At 35.6% G+C, this 20,730-nt stretch overlaps 1 protein-coding gene across 6 annotated transcripts in view; it reads left to right on the top strand.

Moving 5' to 3' along the window:
• TTC7B (tetratricopeptide repeat domain 7B) overlaps window positions 1-20,730 on the top strand; it is a 95,163-nt gene that overhangs the window by 25,344 nt on the left and 49,089 nt on the right. For all 6 annotated transcript variants that reach the window (XM_026712992.2, XM_087922088.1, XM_087922087.1 and 3 more), the window contains 11 exons: window positions 726-804; window positions 1,750-1,922; window positions 3,458-3,521; window positions 4,794-4,931; window positions 9,439-9,522; window positions 13,624-13,728; window positions 15,514-15,631; window positions 15,740-15,797; window positions 17,721-17,793; window positions 18,572-18,732; window positions 19,117-19,233. In XM_026712992.2, the coding sequence (XP_026568777.1) occupies window positions 726-804; window positions 1,750-1,922; window positions 3,458-3,521; window positions 4,794-4,931; window positions 9,439-9,522; window positions 13,624-13,728; window positions 15,514-15,631; window positions 15,740-15,797; window positions 17,721-17,793; window positions 18,572-18,732; window positions 19,117-19,233 (1,170 nt within the window). The remainder of the gene's footprint in view (window positions 1-725; window positions 805-1,749; window positions 1,923-3,457; window positions 3,522-4,793; window positions 4,932-9,438; window positions 9,523-13,623; window positions 13,729-15,513; window positions 15,632-15,739; window positions 15,798-17,720; window positions 17,794-18,571; window positions 18,733-19,116; window positions 19,234-20,730) is intronic.

Raw genomic sequence — 20,730 nt, 5'->3', positions numbered from 1 at the left:
CTGAATTCCTTATCCTGCCTGTCTCGTTAATTGCTGCAGCATGGTTTGTGTTGGTTTTTATTTATAATTTATATGTACTTTGGATTCGGACTGAATTTCTTCCCTTTAAAAACTGTTCTTGGGAAAAACTGTTCTCTTTTCTCAAGCTGATGATAACTGGACATTGGGGGCCAAGTTGGAGGTATTAAAGGGATTTTACCTACTTTTGTGACTTTGTTGCTTTTGTGCCACACCTTGGGTCATCAGACTAGTCCTTAGTTTGAAATTAACTGCATTATAATAAGTGTAATATAGTACAAAATACTGCATTACAAAAAATAATGGATTGATATTGTTAATTAGGTTTTAAGAAAAAATGAGAAAAAATATAATATATCTATAATACATGGGAAATAATATATACAAATACAAATATCCCTCCTTTATTATGCATTATGTTTAAATTTTTGGACTTCTGCAAAATACACATCACATTCTGTCAAGTTGGAAGAAAAACATTTGAAATTTTCTTATTGCAGCTTCCATGCATGATCTGTGGCTCTCATCTTCTCATTCCTAAACTCCACTAATTAAAGTGAGGTGATTGTTATGTTTATTGTTATTATTTGTTATAGTACTGTTTCTCAGGTTCATTCAAATTTAGAAAACGGGTTTTGGAATTGGAAATTGGAATAATTTTATATTTATTATTCTGTTATAATTTATATTATTCTGTGTACATGCAGGAATTTGACAAGAGGAGTTGGTAGATTCAGAGAGATTCTACGAGCTGTTGAAACAAGAACTACACAGAATCTACGCATGGTAAGTTTTTATAGTGGTGGTAAATTAATGCTTGAATACAATGAAAATCAATTAAGAATAAGAATACATAGTTTTATGTGTAACAGTGTTGATTTTAATGCAGTGATTATTGATATATTAGACTATTAAAATATAGCATAATTATTGGTTAATATAATATTTGTGCAGAAAAATAAAATAAATATATTTGGAAAAGTTGGACCACTATCTATTGGACTCCTAATTTTGTATAAGCCCTCCACGTATAAAGTGGTCCAGCTCCTGGTTTTAGCTTTAGTGCCAAAGGACTGGTTTCCCTGTGATACCATTTATGTACTCATACTTTGAAAATAAATTCTAATTCATTAAACAAGCCAGATATATGAAGTTAAGTTTTTTAGAAGACAAACCAAGCCTTTTTCCTATGTATCAAACAGGTCTTGATATAAAAAAGATGCTAGAATTTTGATGAATAGATTAGAACCATTCTAATATAAAATATTTGATTTCAAATCATTTCACTTTCTCCCCCCCCCTTTTTTTTAAAAAAAAAAAATTCTGATCTCCTTTTGGTCCCTGTCACTAACTTAGCTAACTTTAAAAAAATTCTGCAAATTAATAGTTTCCCCCAAGCTTATTGATATTCTCTAATATATAGATGGTTATTTTTTGGCTTCTTAAAAATAAGAATTTGAAGAATGGGTTTTTTTATACATATGATATAATTGATTGCTCTTTGAAACTTTTAATGGTTGTATTGGTGAGTTTGTTCTTTAGACTATATTTTATTCTTGACATTATATTTTATATACACCCTATTTGTATACCATTGCTTATTGAATAAAGTTATACAGTGCACAAGGACTTCAAGCAGTAAGTTGTTTCCTGTTATATATGAGTTCTGCATCCTGCTTTTGTTTATTCTAAACATTGTGGTGGTGGGGATTTCTTTTTTCTTCCTAACAGACAATAGCAAGGCAGTTAGCTGAAATTTTGCTCCGAGGCATGTGTGAACAGAGTTACTGGCACCCTCTGGATGACCCTCCTCAACAATCACCCTTAAACGATCCACTCTGGAAATCTGCAAACACTAAAAGTTACACTCTCAGCAGAAGACCTCGCGTGTATTCAGGAGAAAAGTATGTTTTTAAAAGGAATATAATAAGTTCATATGATTTGTGCTATTTAAATAAGATTAACAAAGTGTATGAGCACAGACCCTTAACCGTATTAGTGTGTGGACAGGGCAAGTAGAAAAGATGAAAAAAGAGTGCACAGGCTAAGTTACTGTGGAGAAAAGTAGAAATGGAAAACAGAATTAAAACCTTTTTTTAGATAAAATGTGAAATGATAAGGACAGATGCATCTGTTTTTAAAGTATGCTTCCTATGATGGAAATTAGCATTAAAACTCATTTGGCTATTCAACAAAGCAGATTTATTAGCAATAGGTTTTGCTTCTTTTTTTTCCTGGAAGATTAAAACATACTGATGATATTTGAGATCACTGAGGGTTGCCTTTATCCTAGCCATGTTGATATTAAATAATTTTAACAGAGCTGTTGCAGTAACTAAATCTATCTAAAATGTGCATGTCTGGATGTCTGAATTTTATTTGTAAATGATATGCAGGAGCAAGTATTAACCAGCTTATAAATTGAAAACTGTTGTGAACTTAAAACAATCGTTTTGAATTCTAAATAGCATTAGAGTTCAGAATTTAAATATTTTCTACATCTCTTAAGTATAAAGCAAATTAGGTTTAATGCAGGATTTAAATTTTATTAGGAAAAATTATAAGCATTTCCTACAGGTTAGGGTTGTCAAACTTGCGGCCCGTGAGCTGGACATGTCACGCACTGGCCACGCCCACGCACTGTTTAGATACCATAGCCATTAGTTGAAATGTTCAGCTAGGACCGGAGATATGTAGGTTCAAATCCAATATCATTTTCTCTCAGCCCTTAGTTTAAGTAGTCTTATGAATTCTCTTTCCTGATTTGGTCTGTCCTGAAGGGCTGATGGGTCACATTAAGGAGCTAACATTTTATCAGGTTTTTCTCTGATCCCTACAATGAGTACAATGAACACTATATAATAAATTCAGAACTCCTTGGTTTCTTTATAGTTATTTATTCAAAATGTATCCACTATCGGAGAGCACCACAGACTGATTCCTACCTCCCATGTTCCCAGTCATGCTAAAGGTCCCTATTGAACGGTCTTGAATTTCAAATATTATAAATAATGAAAAAAATAGAGTGATTAATTAGAATTTGGCCAGGTTTAATGTCATTTAAGACAAAAACAAAAAATGCAAGATATTCTGATTAGAATAAAGAAATAGGAAAAATGTACTTTTCAGACCTCTGAACAGCTCTATTTATGAATATTTAAATATTATAAAAATATAAAGGCAGTAACATTAGCATTTTAAATAGGAGTAGTTGTAGTTTTAGTTGCCAAAGTAGCATATTTATTTGAGCTATTTAAATTGTTACACTTTGAAACACCTGTTTCAAAAATGGCTTCATTTCCATAATTTGAGTTGCTTTTACAAAAAATAAAGTATCAAGTTGGATCATCATGAATATGCAGATGTGACACAACTGTAAACTATTACATGTAAATGAATTTTGTTGACTGTAATATAATGAATGCTCAATTTTTAACAGCCTTTTTTGTCCTCAAGAGAATACTGAAGAAGCTTTGTTGCTGCTACTAATCAGTGAATCCATGGTGAGTTGTGTTTCTTTATAAATGTGCGCCTTTTATATTATTTCTGTTGCATTTTACAGTTTGATAGTTCACAAATTGCAATTTGCTGTAACAAGAGCAAAAGTTAAGTGTGTGCATACATAGGCTAGTACGCAGTATATGGATTCAAAGCAAGAAAACAAACTTGTGGTACAATTCCCTCTGGGTTCACTTACTCCATGTGCTACCTTCATATTTTCTTTTAGTATTTATGCTTGTGTGGATGAATTGGTGTGAATAAATGTACTTATGGGCACACATGTGATCTGCACCACTTGCACCTTCCATACCTATAGTAATCCTCAACTTATGATTTTAATGGAGCCTGTCATGGTCATAAGTTGTGACAGTCATAAAAAAGAGTCATCCATGGGACTGACCCATGTAAATTATTTTTCTTATGGAATACCCTCCTCAAAGATACTTTTCTACTAATCATATTATCTTCTTCAGTGCTCCCAGATATCTTATATTTTGTACCTTAGTTTAAAGAGTAGTTAAATGCTGGTGGTAGCTTGAGATAGCAGCTTTTACTGTATATATATTTTCCCGTGCAAATTACTGTTATGCTTCTATTATCTTATATGTTTCTCTTTTGGTATTTATAATTCATTCAGAATAATTGTGCAGAATAAGAATATAGCAAAATAAATAACTAAAGATTCTTATTATGAAAAGTTACTGTTCATTATCCTTCCATTTGGGGGTAGTTTCACTTAAATTAATAAGTATGAGGTAGCAGTTCTTAATAAATGCCATTTCATTACTAATGACTCTCCATTTCTGAATAAGGTCTCCCATTTCTGACAATACTAAGAAGTTAATGTTTCTTTTTTCCTTTAAGGTCTTTGGCGGGTTATTGCAGGTAGTTAACAGCACTAATTGGCACTTATGTTGCCAATGTTGAGTGATACAATCGCAGGTTGAAAAACCACATGACAGCACCGCTCAACAACAACAGTTCCAGTTGCTGTAGTTAAGCAAGGACTATATAGGTCAATAAGCAAGATCCTCATGTGATTGGGATATCTGACTTTCTGTCAGCTTCCCTTTTGACTTTGCTTGTGGGAAGCTGACAGGGAAGGTTGCAAATCACAATCATGTGACTGTGGGAACATTGTTATGAGGTTTGCTTGTAATTACCACTCAACCAGCACCATGGAAAGTTTGAACATTTGCTGAATGAGTGGTTGTTAAACAAGGGCCACCTATATACTGATCACATCTTTTCTTATGTTTGGTATGGTTTTTCAGGCTAATCGTGATGCTGTATTAAGCAGAATACCAGAACACAAAAACGACCGTATCATCAGTTTGCAAAGTGCATCTGTAGTGTACGATTTGCTTACCATTGCCTTGGGAAGAAGAGGTCAATATGAAATGCTCTCAGAGGTAAGCTGTAAAATAAGGCCTGGCATCCATATGGAACTAGATGCATGCTATGTGGCTTGTGTACACATATAAGTTGGGAGACAAGCTCGCAGCGTCATGTTGTCACGTGACGTATCGTGACTTCCTCTTCGCTAAAACAGATGGGTGTGGCCAGCACATGATGCATGTGGCCTGTGGGCCGCGAATTTGACATGCCTGATATAACTGGAAGCTCTTCCTTCATGTCTGCCAGGCACACACACACTCACTCACTCACTCACTCACACACGCCCATTTTTTATTCTTTTGAAAGATTTTTTTTTAATTCAAAGCATGTATAGAAATGAAACCATCAGCCTCCAGCATAATCTATAGTAATGTCTGTAGTCTTCTCACAGGCTGCAGTGATAGCCATAAAAAATAATGGGGTGGACAGATGCCAGCCAGGGATTTACCCCTATCCAGAAAAACCCAAAAGTAAATTGAGCTGGTAGAGAATATTTTGGAAAGCCAGAATAGATGATGGAGAACAACTGTTTTACTTTGTCCTCTAATAAATTGTGGGTCCCAGGAGGTGGGCCTTCTCCGTCACGGCATCCGCCTTAAGAAATATTCCCCTACCCAGTCAAGTTAGCTCCATTTCTGCTAAGGTTCTGGAAATCCCTGAAAACCTGGTTATGTCATCAGGCTTGGGAACCCAGGGAACTGGTTATCATTCTAAGATGGTTCCATTATTGTGGCTGATACCTTTACTCTCTCTGCACCTTCTAGTTTGTACATGTTTTAATTTTCAGTAGTATTTTAACTTTTAATGATGATTGTTTTACATTTTTATGTTTTTTAAAATATTTTTATTGTTTTATTTGAATGCCGTATGCCGCCTAAAGTTACTCTTTATAAGCAGAGAAATTTGAGAAATAAATACATTTTGGGGTGGTGCTCATATCATGGTTTCAAAATCCTAAATGAACCCGTTCTGGACTTATGCCACCTTCTGACAAAGTCATTGGGGAAACCAGATTCATTTAACGACCACATTACTAACTTAACAATTCTAATGATTCACTTAACTGTGGCAAGAAAGTTTGTCAGATTGTGCAAAATTCACTTAGCAAGTAATTTGCTTAGCAGGCAGAAATTTTGGGCTTAATCGTAAATCAAGGACTACCTGTATAAGCTGGAAGATTAGTTGGGCCTGTATTGCTATATACTTTAGGGGGAAGTATTTTTTTTCCTAGCTTTTCTTATGATAAAAGCAGAAGTGGTTGCTATTTAGCTAATAAAGATCTCTATGCTTTAAAAAAATATTTTTCTGAGAGCAGCTCTATAAAAGCTGGAAATCCTGAATGTAATGTGGTTTATTTCAGAATAAATAACTACACAATTGCATTAAGGAACTGTAGAAATAATTTTAAAAGTTAAATTTTATAAAATAGCATGCATACTGTGGACACTGAAACTCTACGTGCTGGTCATAAAATATTCCAGTATTCCCAGCATTTTTCTTCTGGAATACACCAATTCAACCATTCTACATATATCTTTTATTTTACTCAGTTCATATTTTTAATGTGGACTGTAAGAAATATGCTCCCATGTCAGATGTCTTTGGAAAAGATAATCGGGCCTTTATGTGGTAAATATATTTCTCTTTAAGAACTATCAGTTCTTTATTGCTTTTACTGCTACCAATTGGAAACTAAATTCTGTGCCTACCCTGGAAGTAAGCATTATGGATTTTCATCAGAATTAGTTCTGAAAAGGAACTGAAAAATATAACTGTAGTAGTCATTTTTGTTTCATAACTTTTTTCCTGGATTGCTGATCCATGCTTCTCTGCTTCCCATTCTTTCCATTTTTCATGGCCTCCCTTTCTTTGAAAGAGCCTTTCTTGCTCTTCCAAATTCTGTTTCCCTCATGATGAAATTTAACTTATCTATGAATTTTAAAATTACTAAATCCATTCAATTTGTATGGTAAATTACTTTCCTACTGAAATACCAATAATTGAATACATAAATAGAATTTAGATGCTTCTTTAATTAAATTTAGGCACCACATGGCTCCAACTAACTCTGGATGGCTCACAATATGTCATCATAAAATAGTTGCCGAAGATGTTGCAAATGCATTTATCAGAAATTTGAGGAAGTCAACTAACATTGAATTTAAAAATGCTATCCAATCAAATCCTGAAACAAGTGGGACTAGATGACAAAGACATCCAAATCATAATCTATATTGGCATCAGGTAGCAAATGTGGGATTAGGCTGAAAATACTCAGATGATGCAGAAATTTGAAGAGAGGTCAGAGAGGACTGTATCCTGTCTCTTCTGTTGTTTAATATGTACTCCGAGTCAATTTTCAACAAAGCACTGGAAAACATCAATGCTTGCCTAAAAGTAAACAGTGTTCGGATCAAAAATTTAAGATATGCTGATGACCCAGTTCTGCTTGCCAGTAAGCATGAAGACCTTCAGTTCCTCATCAACAGAGTCACATAAATATCTGAAAAACACGTCTTGAAGCTTAACACTTCAAAAACCAAGATCATGGTCGTCAGCAAACAACCCCTTAATTTACCACTGATAAATTTGAAAAGAATACCTATAGAAGAAGTTGAAAGGATCACGTACCTTGGTTCTAATTTACATGAAATCTGGGACATGACTACTGAAGTAAGGCAAGGATAGAGAACGCGCGAACAGCATACTTCAAAATGAAAAAGGTCTTCTGCAGTCAGGACATAAGTCTAAGATTGAAAATCAGGCTTGTCAGATGGTACTTCTTTTCTGTCTTGCTCTATGAAGAAGACAGTTGGTCTCTGACAGAAAGCCACTTGAAGAGACTAGAAGCATTTGAAATGTGGATTTACAGATGGCTGTTACGTTTAAGCTGGGTTGATAAAACCAGAAATGAGGAGGTGATAAACCACCTGGGAAAGCCAAGGGAAATCATTAAAACCATTAAAAAGGAAAGTTAGAATATTTTGGACAAGTGATGTGACACCTGGAAAAATTCCAGGGGAAGATTGAAGGCAAACAAGGTCCAGATAGAAGAAGAACATAATAGCTTCAAAATTTAAGGAACTGGTTTGGACAAAACTCAACAACACTTTTTTGTGTAGCTGTTGATAAAAATAGGATCGCCAACATGATCACCAACATCTGATGATGGATATGGCACAAGGAGGAGAAGAATCCAATCAAAATGTTTGAGGTGCTTGTTTGGGAACCATTGTGTTATCATACCCTGCTTTTTTTGTACAAAAATGTGTTGGGAAGATAACCTCATTTCTCGTTTTCTTACCTTTGTGACCTGACATTTGCATTGAAACTCCCTTTTTTATATGTATTTCATGAACATTTCCTTTATGTTAATGGTTTTCATGGGTTCCATAGAATAGGTTTGTTATGTCTCACCTGTGCCCACGAGGTGAGAATCCAAGTTTCCAAAGGAATATAAACAAGCAGATAAGACCAGTAACGACAGGGTTAAATTCCTTTGGCTGGAGAAGTCCTTGGCAGCCTCCCACAAGCTGCCTGCCAAGTCCTATAATAAAGCAAGAACATAAATCACAGGCAAATGCCACACACAGAATTTGTCGAAGCTTCTATCCCAAATTAACAAGTTGTCCCGAACGAGAATCGAGAGCTAACACACCCACTTTTATTCCCTGAGGGGTGTGTCAGTCTCTCATCTCAGTCCCTGATTTGTCCTTTCCTTCTGCGTTGCATCTCATGCCTCTGCCTGCATCTTTGCCTCGCATCAAACCAACATTCCTCAGTTTGATCCTCAGCCAGAGGCTCCGCTACGCTCTCCTGATTATCTGCCGACACCTGAGGCAAAACCAGGGAGGAAGGTCCTGGGGAGGAAGGCAATTCCAAATCCTCCAGCAAAGCAGGCTCAAACCTCAAGGCCAAATCCTCCTCTTCCTCATTGCTCAAGTCGGTGTCTTCTAACAGAGCAGGCTCAAACCTCCGAGTCACAACAGGTTTATATATTGCCTCCCTGTTTGCTTTAATTCAGAAGTTTAGTTTGTTAGAACATTCAAAGCTGAGCTAAAAGGAATTCACTTTTTAATTTAAAGTTTTTTGAGAATCTTCCTTTTCTGTTGTTAATTTCAGCATGAAATTCCACTGTAAAGTAACTTAAATAGTATTCTATGAATTGAGAGAAAGAAAATGGACAGAGACAATGGAATTTGTCAAAAGTTTGAACAAACATCCTAAAGACAAAAGATGAGCCCTGCTCTTATCTCCTCTATTGCTTGCATTACACTCACATAAAGTAATCCAGGCTTTCATTCTTACCTGCACACAACAACAACAAAGTCTTCAGTCATTTGCAACATGCACCCTGGCTTGATATTTATATTATGTAACAAAAGTACAGTGCCTTGCAAGCATCGTTTTGTTTGCCAGTAAGTGTAATTACCAGCTAATATAGTCAGTGTAGAAAGATAAGTAGTGTTCATTTAAATAATTTATACCTATTAATGGTCTGTATTCTCAATTTTATTGCAGTGTTTGGAACGGGCTATGAAATTTGCCTTTGAAGAATTCCATCTTTGGTATCAATTTGCACTTTCATTAATGGCAGCAGGAAAAGTAAGTTTCTTTGCAAATTTTGTTTTATTACTGGCTGCTAATGGCAACAAAGTAGACTATAATCCTGCATACATTCTCTGTGTTATATAAGCCTTCATTTTCATAACTGTATAGAATAGCAGCTGTAGCTGTGTTTATCATTTGATCCAACAAACTGCTGGTTAAAGTAGAAAAGTGGATATAGCACAAATTTCTTTGTGTTTCTTTTTTTCCTTCTTTGAAACATTGTGTTTCATTGCTCCTAAATACAGGTAGTCCTCAAATTATGACTAGTGGCTTGGAAAGGGTGCTTTACATCTTTACATTTAATCTGTGAAGCACATCTGGCCATTGTAAAACATTCTCCATTCATTTCTCCATGTTTAGTAAATATTCTATATATACCAAAATATCACTCACTAATTTTTTGTCATGTATGGGTAAATTGCAATCATTCATTCAATTTCTTTTCTCAGAAACAAACTTCTCAATCTTGTATATAGTATTTAGATCTATACTCCTCATTGATCATACAGTCTAACATTCACTGCAGATCATTTGGATTGTCAGCTTAACCCAGCATTAAAAATCAAGAAGATATCACACATCAATCGGCTTGTGCCTTGCTCAGTGTTTGTTGTGGTTAGCTGGCAGCAGGTGCAGACGGATGAGGAGAGCGAGGACTCAGATGAGGGGCCAGGACCATTAGAGAGTGGACTGCCACCTTCAGAGATTGTGGGATCTGCAGCAGTGATGAGGAGGTTCCCAAGGAGCCTGTGCCAAGTTTAGTTTAGTTTACTTTATTGTCATTGCATCTCATACAACGAAATCAAACACTATCGTCAGTGCACATCATGACCATGACCATGAAAATAAACACAAACACACTTCCTTCACACTCCACACATTGAACCGAAATCCCCGACACCGCACCAATACTGCACTATACAGCAGAATTCAAAAAGCTACTGCCCTGGGATAGAAGCTGTTTTTCAGCCTTTTTGTCCTTGTTTTTATTATTCTGTTCTGTCTGCCATATGGTATTAGTTCAAAAAAAAGGATGAGATGGATCTTTGAGAATGTTTTGAACTTTCTTAAGGCAGCGGGAGCTATAAAGCTCTTCCAAAGAGGGAAGAGGGCAACCAATGACATTAACCCTCTGGAGTGCTTTCCTATCTGCCACTGTGCAATTGGCAAACATTACAGAGGTCCAGTAATGCTCTCTATGGTGCAGCGGTAGAAGGTTACCAGCAGTTTTTCATTCAGTTGTTGTTTTCTGAGAAGTCTCAAGTGCACGTGCGCACAGGGCTACTCGTAAGAAAGAGCAGCTGCAGCAGCAGCAGCGACTCAGAAGTAAGGCTGCAAGGTAATGGCTCCTCCTCAAGTAGTTAAAAGCCTGCTGTGAAGCGAACGTTCTTTGTAGGAAGCAAAAACGTTTTGAAACTCCCGCCTCGTGGACATTGCAGTATCTTAAGCTGGTATTTGAAGATTCTTGTGTTGTAAAATATTTCTTATCTGTTATTTTTGGCAGCCTTGCACAGTTTTGGCAAGGCTTGTGCTTATCAAAATTAATTAGTTTGCAGCAGCCTTTTAACTGGGGATTTGTAAGAATCATTAAAAGGTTTCTGTTTCCTTTGGTTCGTGTTTGTTTTATTGGAAAAGGGTTTGGGTCGGAACAGTGTTGGGGCATCTGTTAGACATTATATTTATTCTCATACATGCTTTATTGTATGATATGCTGTTCTTACCCCATTCAACAGCCAACCTTCAACTGTGTAAAGTAGTCTGTAATTCAATTATCATAAGCTTTTTCTAAATGAACATAATAAATCTTTTCATAATTCATATGTATCTCAATGGCTACTGAAAAACAAAAATGTGGTCTTCATTCTCCTGCCTATCCAAAAGCTTTCCTGCACATCACAAATTTTGTATATTGTATTTTCTCTCAAGCCTTTCATTTAGAATTTTGTCCGTACTAGATATACCCTTTCCCTCTATAATTTTGCAGCTCTTGCTCCCTTTCCCTGGTATAAGGGAACAACTTTTTTGTCAATTATCAGACAGAAATACAGGCCTCACATTAATCACATCTGTACTTTACTGTTTCTCAAGTTACACTATCTACAATTGCTTCCTTAAAATGTTTCAGTCTTTTCATATCTTTTATAACTTGCTTTTCATCACCTTTCATTAACGCTAACTTTTACTAACTTTTACAGCATTCACTTCAGTTCTGCTCTTTGACATATCTCTATACATTTCTTCCTACCAGCATTCCTTCAGTTCCGTGCCAAATCATTTTTATTTTTTACAATATAAAAATAATCTTACGATATACACTGCTCAAAAAAATGAAGGGAACACAAAAATAAGGCATCCTAGATCTGAATGAATGAAATATTCTTATTAAATACTTTGTTCATTACAGAGTTGAATGTGCTGACAACAAAACCACACAAAAATTATCAGTGGAAATCAAATTTAGCAACCCGTGGAGGTCTGGATTTGGAGTTACACTCAAAATTAAAGCGGAAAAAAACACTACAGGCTGATCCAACGTTGATGTAATGTCCTTAAAACAAGTCAAAATGAGTCTCAGTAGTGTGTGTGGCCTCCACATGCCTGTATGACCTCCCTACAACGCCTGGGCATGCTCCTGATAAGGTGGCAGATGGTCTCCTGAGGGTGTTGGTGGATGGAGCGAGACATGATGTCCCAGATGTGCTCAATTGGATTCAGGTCTGGAGAACGGGCGGGCCAGTCCATAGCATCAATGCCTTCGTCTTGCAGGAACTGCTGGCACACTCCAGCCACATGAGGTCTAGCATTGTCTTGCATTAGGAGGAACCCAGGGCCAACCACACCAGCATATGGTCTCACAAGGGGTCTGAGGATCTCATCTCGGTACCTAATGGCAGTCAGGCTACATCTGGCAAGAACATGGAAGGCTGTGCGGCCCCCTAAAGAAATGCCACCCCACACCATTACTGACCCACTGCCAAACCAGTCAGGCTGGAGGATGTTGCAGGCAGCAGAACATTCTCCACGGTGTCTCCAGACTCTGTCACATGTGCTCAGTGTGAACCTGCTTCCATCTGTGAAGAGCACAGGGCGCCAGTGGCAAATTTGCCAATCTTGGTGTTCTCTGGCAAATGCCAAGCATTCTGCATGGTGTTGGGCTGTAAGCACAACCCCCACTTGTGGATGTCGGGCCCTCATACCACCCTCATGGAGTCTGTTTCTGACCATTTGAGCAGCCACATGCACATTTGGCCCACTGGAGGTCATTTTGCAGGGCTCTGGCAGTGCTCCTCCTGTCCTTCCTTGCACAAAGGTGGAGGTAGTGGTCCTGATGCTGAGTTGTTGCCCTCCACGGCCTCCTCCACATCTCCTGATGTACTGGCCTGTCTCTTGGTAGCGCCTCCATGCTTTGGACACTACGCTGACAGACACAGCAAACCTTCTTGAAACCGCTTGCATTGATGTGCCATCCTGGATGAGCTGCACTACCTGAGCCACTTGTGTGGGTTGTAGACTCCGTCTCATGCTATCACTAGAGTGAAAGTACTGCCAGCATTCAAAAGTGACCAAACCATCAGCCAGAAAGCATAGGAACTGAGAAGTGGTCTGTGGTCACCACCTGCAGAACCACTCCTTTATTGGGGATGTCTTGCTAACTGCCTATGCTTTCCACCTGTTGTCTATTCCATTTGCACAACAGCATGTGAAATTGATTGTCAATAAGTGTTGCTACCTAAGTGGACAGTTTGATTTCACAGAAGTGTGATTGACTTGGAGTTACATTGTGTTGCTTAAATGTTCCCTTTATTTTTTTGAGCAGTGTATATAAGAGAATCCTTATTTTTCATTTACTACCCAAACATTTTTTTAAATTTTTCATTAGAATCAGTCTAAACTCTTGGCATTTTATATGCTACACAATGCTACTTAATCTGATTAGTAGCTGCTGGACATCAGTCAAAATCAAACCAGTTCCTTCTTGAATAAAATCCATTTCATCTTTTTAATTATATCTTGGAATGGTTTAAAGTAGCAAATTGAAATAACACATTTTGCTACTTCTTCACTGTCTTATTTTCTAATGCCCTTTTTATGTAGTCTGCTCGAGCTGTTAAAGTCTTAAAAGAATGTATTCGGTTGAAGCCAGATGATCCTACAATTCCACTTCTTGCTGCTAAATTATGTATGGGAACCCTTCATTGGGTAAGTTGTTTTGTTAGTCATCTGAAAAATGAAGAATTCAGTATTTAAGGATATATGTCTTTTTTTTCAAACAAAAAGTCTATCAATTCATTGAAATTTTAGAATATTTGTAGTTCTGGAACCCATACCACTATTGCATCTGATTAAAGATCTCCTGTAGATCCTGGAATGATTTTAATTTGATCTTTTATGGATATTGAAATGTCCTGTCACTGCATGCATGATCTTATAAACCTTGAAAAGATATTTGCAAGGATATGTCTGCATTGCAACATAGGTCATTAATAGTGGGTGTCATGTCCAGTTTGTTTGATTTGTATAACAGTCCATCTCATGTAAGCAATTCTGGAAATTTTAAAAACAGTTAAAAGCAAGAAAAAATACACAAAAAAATCTAAGACAAATATCAATAAAATCACATTAAAACAAAAGAATTAACTATACATAGAACCTGTGGTCACAAACACTTCTGACTATGACCAATCGGGTTCTGCCCAAAAAATTCACAATTTTTTCCTTTTTTTTTTGTGGCCAATTTCCCCTTCCACGCCATTTTTTTTTTTTTGTAAGTGCCAAATTTCCAAAATTAGGTTCAGGTCATGACCAAATCAGGTTGCAACCAAAGTTATGGAACAAATTATGGTTGTGACCAGAGGTTCTACTGTAATCAGATATAATCATGGAAAGTACTATGATTTATTATAACTTGCAGATGACACATACATTTTGCCATCACTAGAGCTGTACTTTAAATTTAAAGTTGAAATTTAATTAATCATATTAATTAAATCAAAGAACCTTTCTCATAAACCTTAATGAAGCTGATACAAAATTATTAGAATTCAAAGGGAGAATCAAGAAGGAACAATGTATAACAATGTATTAACATTATATAAATCAGAGAAATTGCCCTACATGGGTTAAAAAAGTAAAATAAAAATGTGATACAGTAGTTCCGCTAGCAATCACTGCATTGTATTTAGTGCATTGAAGAGATCATGTTAGAATGGTTCCATTCCTTCTGTGGAAGAAAGCAATCTCTATGGATTCTGTTTCCATAATCCTGAAGTGACAGTTCAACCTAATTCCTAACAAGTATATAGGAAGTCTAGATTGTGATCAATGGTTTTAGGACGAGTTGCTGCCAAGAAAAATTGGTAACAAATGCCTACTGAACCTGGGAGAAATTTAGTCAACAGATGCATCAAAGTTCACATAGAAACTTAATCTACTTCCTACATACAAAATTAGTAACAGGTATCCTTAAGTTTCATTCATATTATTTACTTGGATAACTTGATTCCTATGTGTACCTCAGCCAAATTTTTACCCAGTCCCTTTAAGAAAGCATTGTCATTTGAGCTCTTGATTTTTAAACTAATTTAGTTCATTCTTTTGTGGGGATTGACTTGAATATTCTAAGCCATCTGAGTACTTTCTCCCTCTATAAGTCTTCATGACAGGATATTGAGATGATGCCATCCAGAAATGTGTAGGAACATTGAAATTGTTCCCACATTTCATGGCATCATCTTGGTCTGTTCTTTAATTTGTGAAATTTTGCATGTATAAGAAAGGAAATGGTAGAAAAAGTTTATAACCATGTTTATTTCTATACTCTTTCAAATTTCCAGTACTACCTTTAGCACTTGTGATACGATTTGGGGATCTTGATTTTAAATTAGAATAATTTGAATACTACAGTAAATATTGGTCAACCGACTTTAAACAGTGAATTCTGAATTAGTGAATTCTGCCACTTTTCCTATGAAAATCTGTTTTTAGTTAGAAGAGGCAGAAAGATTTGCCAGAACGGTGGTTGATGTGGGGGACAAAACATCAGAATTCAAAGCCAAAGGTTTTTTAGCCCTAGGATTGACCTACAGCCTACAAGCTACAGATGGTAAGTAAATTTCACATATCTATTTATGAGATTATTAAAATTGGTTTTATATTTAAATATAACTAATTAAATGTCCAGTTAAGTATCACTAATGAATTATGTCTTTAGCTTCTTTGAGAGGAGTGCAAGAGGTCCTACAGCGAAAGGCTCTTCTAGCATTTCAAAGGTTAGTGGATGGTAATCTTTTTGCTAAGCTGTAGAAAATGAAAACCATATTTTTGAATAGAATATGTTTATAAATGATTATATAATATGGATTAATCTCTGGGCGTATAGAGCATATTACATTAATATTTGGTGCATCAAGTGCAGCGGACAAATCCAATCTGATTCCAACAGATTACCTCTTATTTCATTAAAGATATTTTTGTTATCAGCTAATAGAAAATAACATTTGCTCAACCTTTGTTTAAAGAACAATTCTTGTATCTGAGATTTTTTTCTTTTTAAAGAAAACAGCTCTAGAGCAGCACAGTAGAGAATTAGTAGAATATATGCTTTTATTCTTACTATTACTAATAATAATACTAGTGAGAATAGTAATATTTTAATTGAACAAAAATGTGTTCATTCTGTTAAAAATTATATTTCCTGCATTAAAGGTTAAGGTTAGAATCGGATAAATGTTTTAAGCTATAAACAGTTAAAAATGTATTCCTAATGGGTTATTTGCAATTATTTGCAAGATGCACAGTATCCCATTTTAATGAACATTTAAGAGTCTTAAATACATTTCTTATGATACTAAAAAGAGAGTTACTCAGCAAGAGTTTTTCTTTCATGTTTCCTGGATATTCCAGATAAAGTTTAAAAGATGACTGTCTATAATATGTCAGTCTAATGGAAGTGAATAGTAGGAGAGGGGATAATTACTTGTAAGATGTAGGCTTGGTCCCACTGTTCTCCCCATTTAAACTCAGTATCCAGATAGGTAGTCTTCAGATTACAATAGTAATTGGAACTGAGATACAGCTAATCCTTGATTTTAAATCACAATTGGGACAGCATTTATATTGCTAAGTAAGTGAATCACACTCTTTTGCCCACAGTTGTTACACAAATGCACTATATGCACCTTTGGCTTTGCTTGATGGGGAGTAAATTAAAATTCTTTAAGTTCAGAAAAGCTTTTGCCCATATACATAGACACACAGACACACTGGTGATTAATATCAGTACACGTTATTTTTGTTATAAGAACTCTGAGGGGGAGCTGGTATTGGCTCATTGCATTATAGAATTAATTATATTAGAGCATTATATTAATAATGTTCTTATATAATTAATTCTAAAATACAGAACTCCTTATGGACACTTTTTACTTTGCCTTTACCAAAATAAACAGGTTAGGAGAAAATTCTTTGAATATTTTTACTTTGCCTTTACCAAAATAAACAGGTTAGGAGAAAATTCTTTGAAACTTGAGTCATAAACTTGTATCAGTATAGGCTGTGTCATGTATAGCCATCTTCCTATAAATATATTGCTGCAATCATCTAACATAGATGTCAGCAGCCATTTATGCAAGCAATATTTAATCTGGATTATTTCTGAAATTTTAAACTGATGATGATGACATAATATTGGGTAGCTGCCAAATGGTAATCACCCTTCTTTCATTGCTAGATTTAGTTAGATTTCTGAAACAGTGATCTATAAAAGAAAATCTCTGTATTATGCTATTAATTCTGTGAGCAGTCTGTTTATCAGATTTTTAATTCACTTTTAAAAATCTGAACAAAATATTAAAACACCCTTTATTATTTAATTATGAAACATAAGAATCCCTCTGACACTGGAAAGTGTTAGATATTTGTTTGTTTGTTTATCTCACACCTTTTATTTTTATAAATAACTCAAGGCAGCAAACATACCCAACGTACCTTCTTACTCCTTTTCCCCCACAACAATCCTGTCGGGTAGATTAGGCTGAGAGGGTAGCTCATAGTCACCCAACTGGATAAGGCCCTGACATTTTGAAAGATCCAGGGAAAATAGGTAAAAAATAACACCTGACAGGAAGGCAGAGAGGGAGGGAGGGATTGATTAGGAAGTACCAATAAATCTAATATATTTTAATTATTTTCAGGGCACATACTTTGTCTCCAAGTGATCATCTGGCAGCCTTTTATTTAGCTTTACAATTTGCTATTTCTCGACAGGTATGTTTAAAAATCAGTAGATTTGTTAACATTAATTGGCAGTAAATCGAGTTGTTAATTGAAGAGCATTTAATATCCACTGTGTTCTTACTTCCAAATGAAATTGATGTATACATTTCAAAATTGCTGTACAAAATATAAGAACTATTTTATTGATCACTTTTGTATGCCTACATTCTTTCTTGCTGATTCAATGTTAGGGTAGAAAAATAACATTATATTGCATATAGGATTCAATTTTCAAGATTTGTATTTTATTTGTATATATTACATACAATAATTTATTTTCTAGTAAAGCTTTTAGAAAGACTAGCAATTCAAATTCAGGCCATGCATCTTTTTCTTCTACTTTTAACACCTCAAACCCAAAGTAATGACATTTGGATGTTGCTTTGTCTTTGTTTTTGAATAGTACATGAGAAGGGCACATGCCAAATGCATTCTAAGAAAACAAGCAATAAAAGATTTTTTAAAAAATTAAATTGCAGAATTTTGAAACCTGAAACAGGTACATTTCATGTATTTAAGTAATACCTTGAATTTATGAAGGTAAGCTGATTTTAGGGAGGCTAGGTACATACTTCTAGCTAATGGATAACAAAATCATTAGCATCTGTTAAGTAAGCTCTGAAGTGAAATATTTCCTCCCAAAGTTATATGTGTAAACTTTGGGAGCTTTCCATTCCTTCTTGCTGTTGTTATTATCAAAATGGGTAATAGAATTATTCTAAAAATATGTGTTGTGGTAGTAATTCTTTTCAGTTTTTATTTTAACTAGATACCAGAAGCTTTGGGTTACGTTCGTCAGGCTCTGCAGCTTCAAGGTGATGATGCTAATTCTTTACATCTCCTTGCCCTCTTGCTGTCAGCTCAGAAACACTACCATGATGCTCTGAATATCATTGACATGGCCTTGAGTGAATATCCAGAAAATTTCATGTGAGTAATAATTATTGCTGCTTCTAGACATGCTGAATATGACATTGAACTAATCCAGCTGTAATGTTGAGAGAGGTTGTAAATTTGTTTTTCACATTTCCAGATGCTACCTATAATTTTCATTCTTGATGAGTAAGAATGTAATTTTCTGCTTCCCAGCTTCTTTGTCCTGTAGATACCACACAGCTGTCTTTCTAAACATTACATTATATATTATTTAGATGTCTAAATGCAATTGTTTTATAATAAAAAATAAATGCAATTCTGTTTCTCCTTGTCCTGCCTTTTCATGAATTTACTTTAAAACAGTATTATTTCCATTGGAAGTAACAAAATGATGGAACTGTATAAAATATAAAGAAGCTTTAACATTTGTTTTTTTAGATTATTATTTTCCAAAGTCAAATTGGAATCACTCTGCAGGGGCCCTGATGAGGCACTTCTTACTTGTAAACATATGTTGCAGATCTGGAAATCTTGTTACAATCTTACTAATCCCAGGTAAGAATTATGGATTCAGTAATATGAATTATGGATCATTTGATGAACAAAATATACATAATTTTAAAAATTATAAAGTATCATTTATTATTGATAGAAATGAGTGGAATAAAGAATTAAATGTTCCTACTTTGTCTAGACCAGGGGTCACCAACCTTTTGGACCTCAGGGACCATCAAACTCATAATTTTAGATCCCAGGGACCACTAACCGGTTCTGTGGGCGTGGCCTACTTTGTGGATGTGGCTTGGTGGTCATGTGACTGGCTGGGCATGGCTTGTATGTAAATATTATAAATATTTATATAAATATTGAGTTTTTTATAAAAAAGAGCAACTTTTACCCAAAATCAGGCAAAGCAGGCAGATTGAGTTGCTCACAGAATCACAGATTCATTCAGAGATCTATCTATCTGCCATTGGCTAGCTCAGTCTGTCACATAAAATTTTCTTGCAAGCAAATTCATAAAATTTGCTGGCAAACAAACTCACAAAATTAACTCACAACACACCATGCATGTAAATATTGATTTTTTTTATTTAAAAAAAGAGTAACTTTTACCCAAAATCAGGCAAAGCAGGCAGATTGAGTTGCTCACAGAATCATTCAGTGACCTATCTATCTGCCATCAGCTAGCTCAGTCTCTCAAATTTGCTTGCCGTGAGTCTGCACTGAATTTGCTTGCAAGCAGTCCTAAGGGAGGTTCGGCTGTGCCGATCTGAACTAAAGACTAGCTAGAAAGCAAGAAATCCAGCCATTTCCTGCTTCCTAGCTAATCTAAATTGCACAGCAGAACAGATGATGGTCGGAAAAGGGAAAAATAGCAATTTAGCAGGCAAGTTTACCTGGTAAGGAGTGAGTGGGCAGGGAGGGTTCCAGTGGGCCATGTGGGCAGCACAGCCTTGTGTTTCTGCGCAGCCTGGATTAATTGCTTTGCGGGGGTGCTCTGGGGTGAGATTTCTCTGCGGCCCACCAAAATTTTCTCACGGCCTACCGGTTGGCGACCACTAGTCTAGACAGTAGGAAAGTGACTTCTACACCAAGAATGTCAGTGGACCTTAAACTTCAACTTGCACAACAAAATATAATAACTTGGAATTGATTGAATGTAAAAAGTTTATCTAACATAGCATTCTGTTGGAGCTGTAAGAAGGATAATATTTCGTTAAAACACATGTTTTCACCATGTCCTATACTTAATTTGGGAGAAAATAGTGGATTATAACTGTTGACAAAAATTAAAAATTTTGAAGATAATATTCTCTTGAATTGCATATCTTTTACATGGAATATGACAACTGGACAACGTAACCGGATTATTTGTGCCCTTACTATATCCAAAAGACTGATATTGTAACATTGGGAAGATAAATGTATGGCCCCATTCATTCAATTGATTGATTATACTCACTACTTATGAGCAGACAACTTATGAGTTGAGATTTGTAAATAGATTGACGTGACAAATCGACATGACATGACAGTCCCATAAAACAT

The sequence above is a fragment of the Pseudonaja textilis genome, chromosome 1 (genome assembly GCF_049901715.1).
Source record: "Pseudonaja textilis isolate UNSWEBS1 chromosome 1, rPseTex1.2, whole genome shotgun sequence".
In the NCBI taxonomy this organism is placed as follows: domain Eukaryota; kingdom Metazoa; phylum Chordata; class Lepidosauria; order Squamata; family Elapidae; genus Pseudonaja; species Pseudonaja textilis.
The sequence above is the reverse complement of the archived record's forward strand: the minus strand, read 5'-3'. Positions and strand labels throughout refer to the sequence as shown.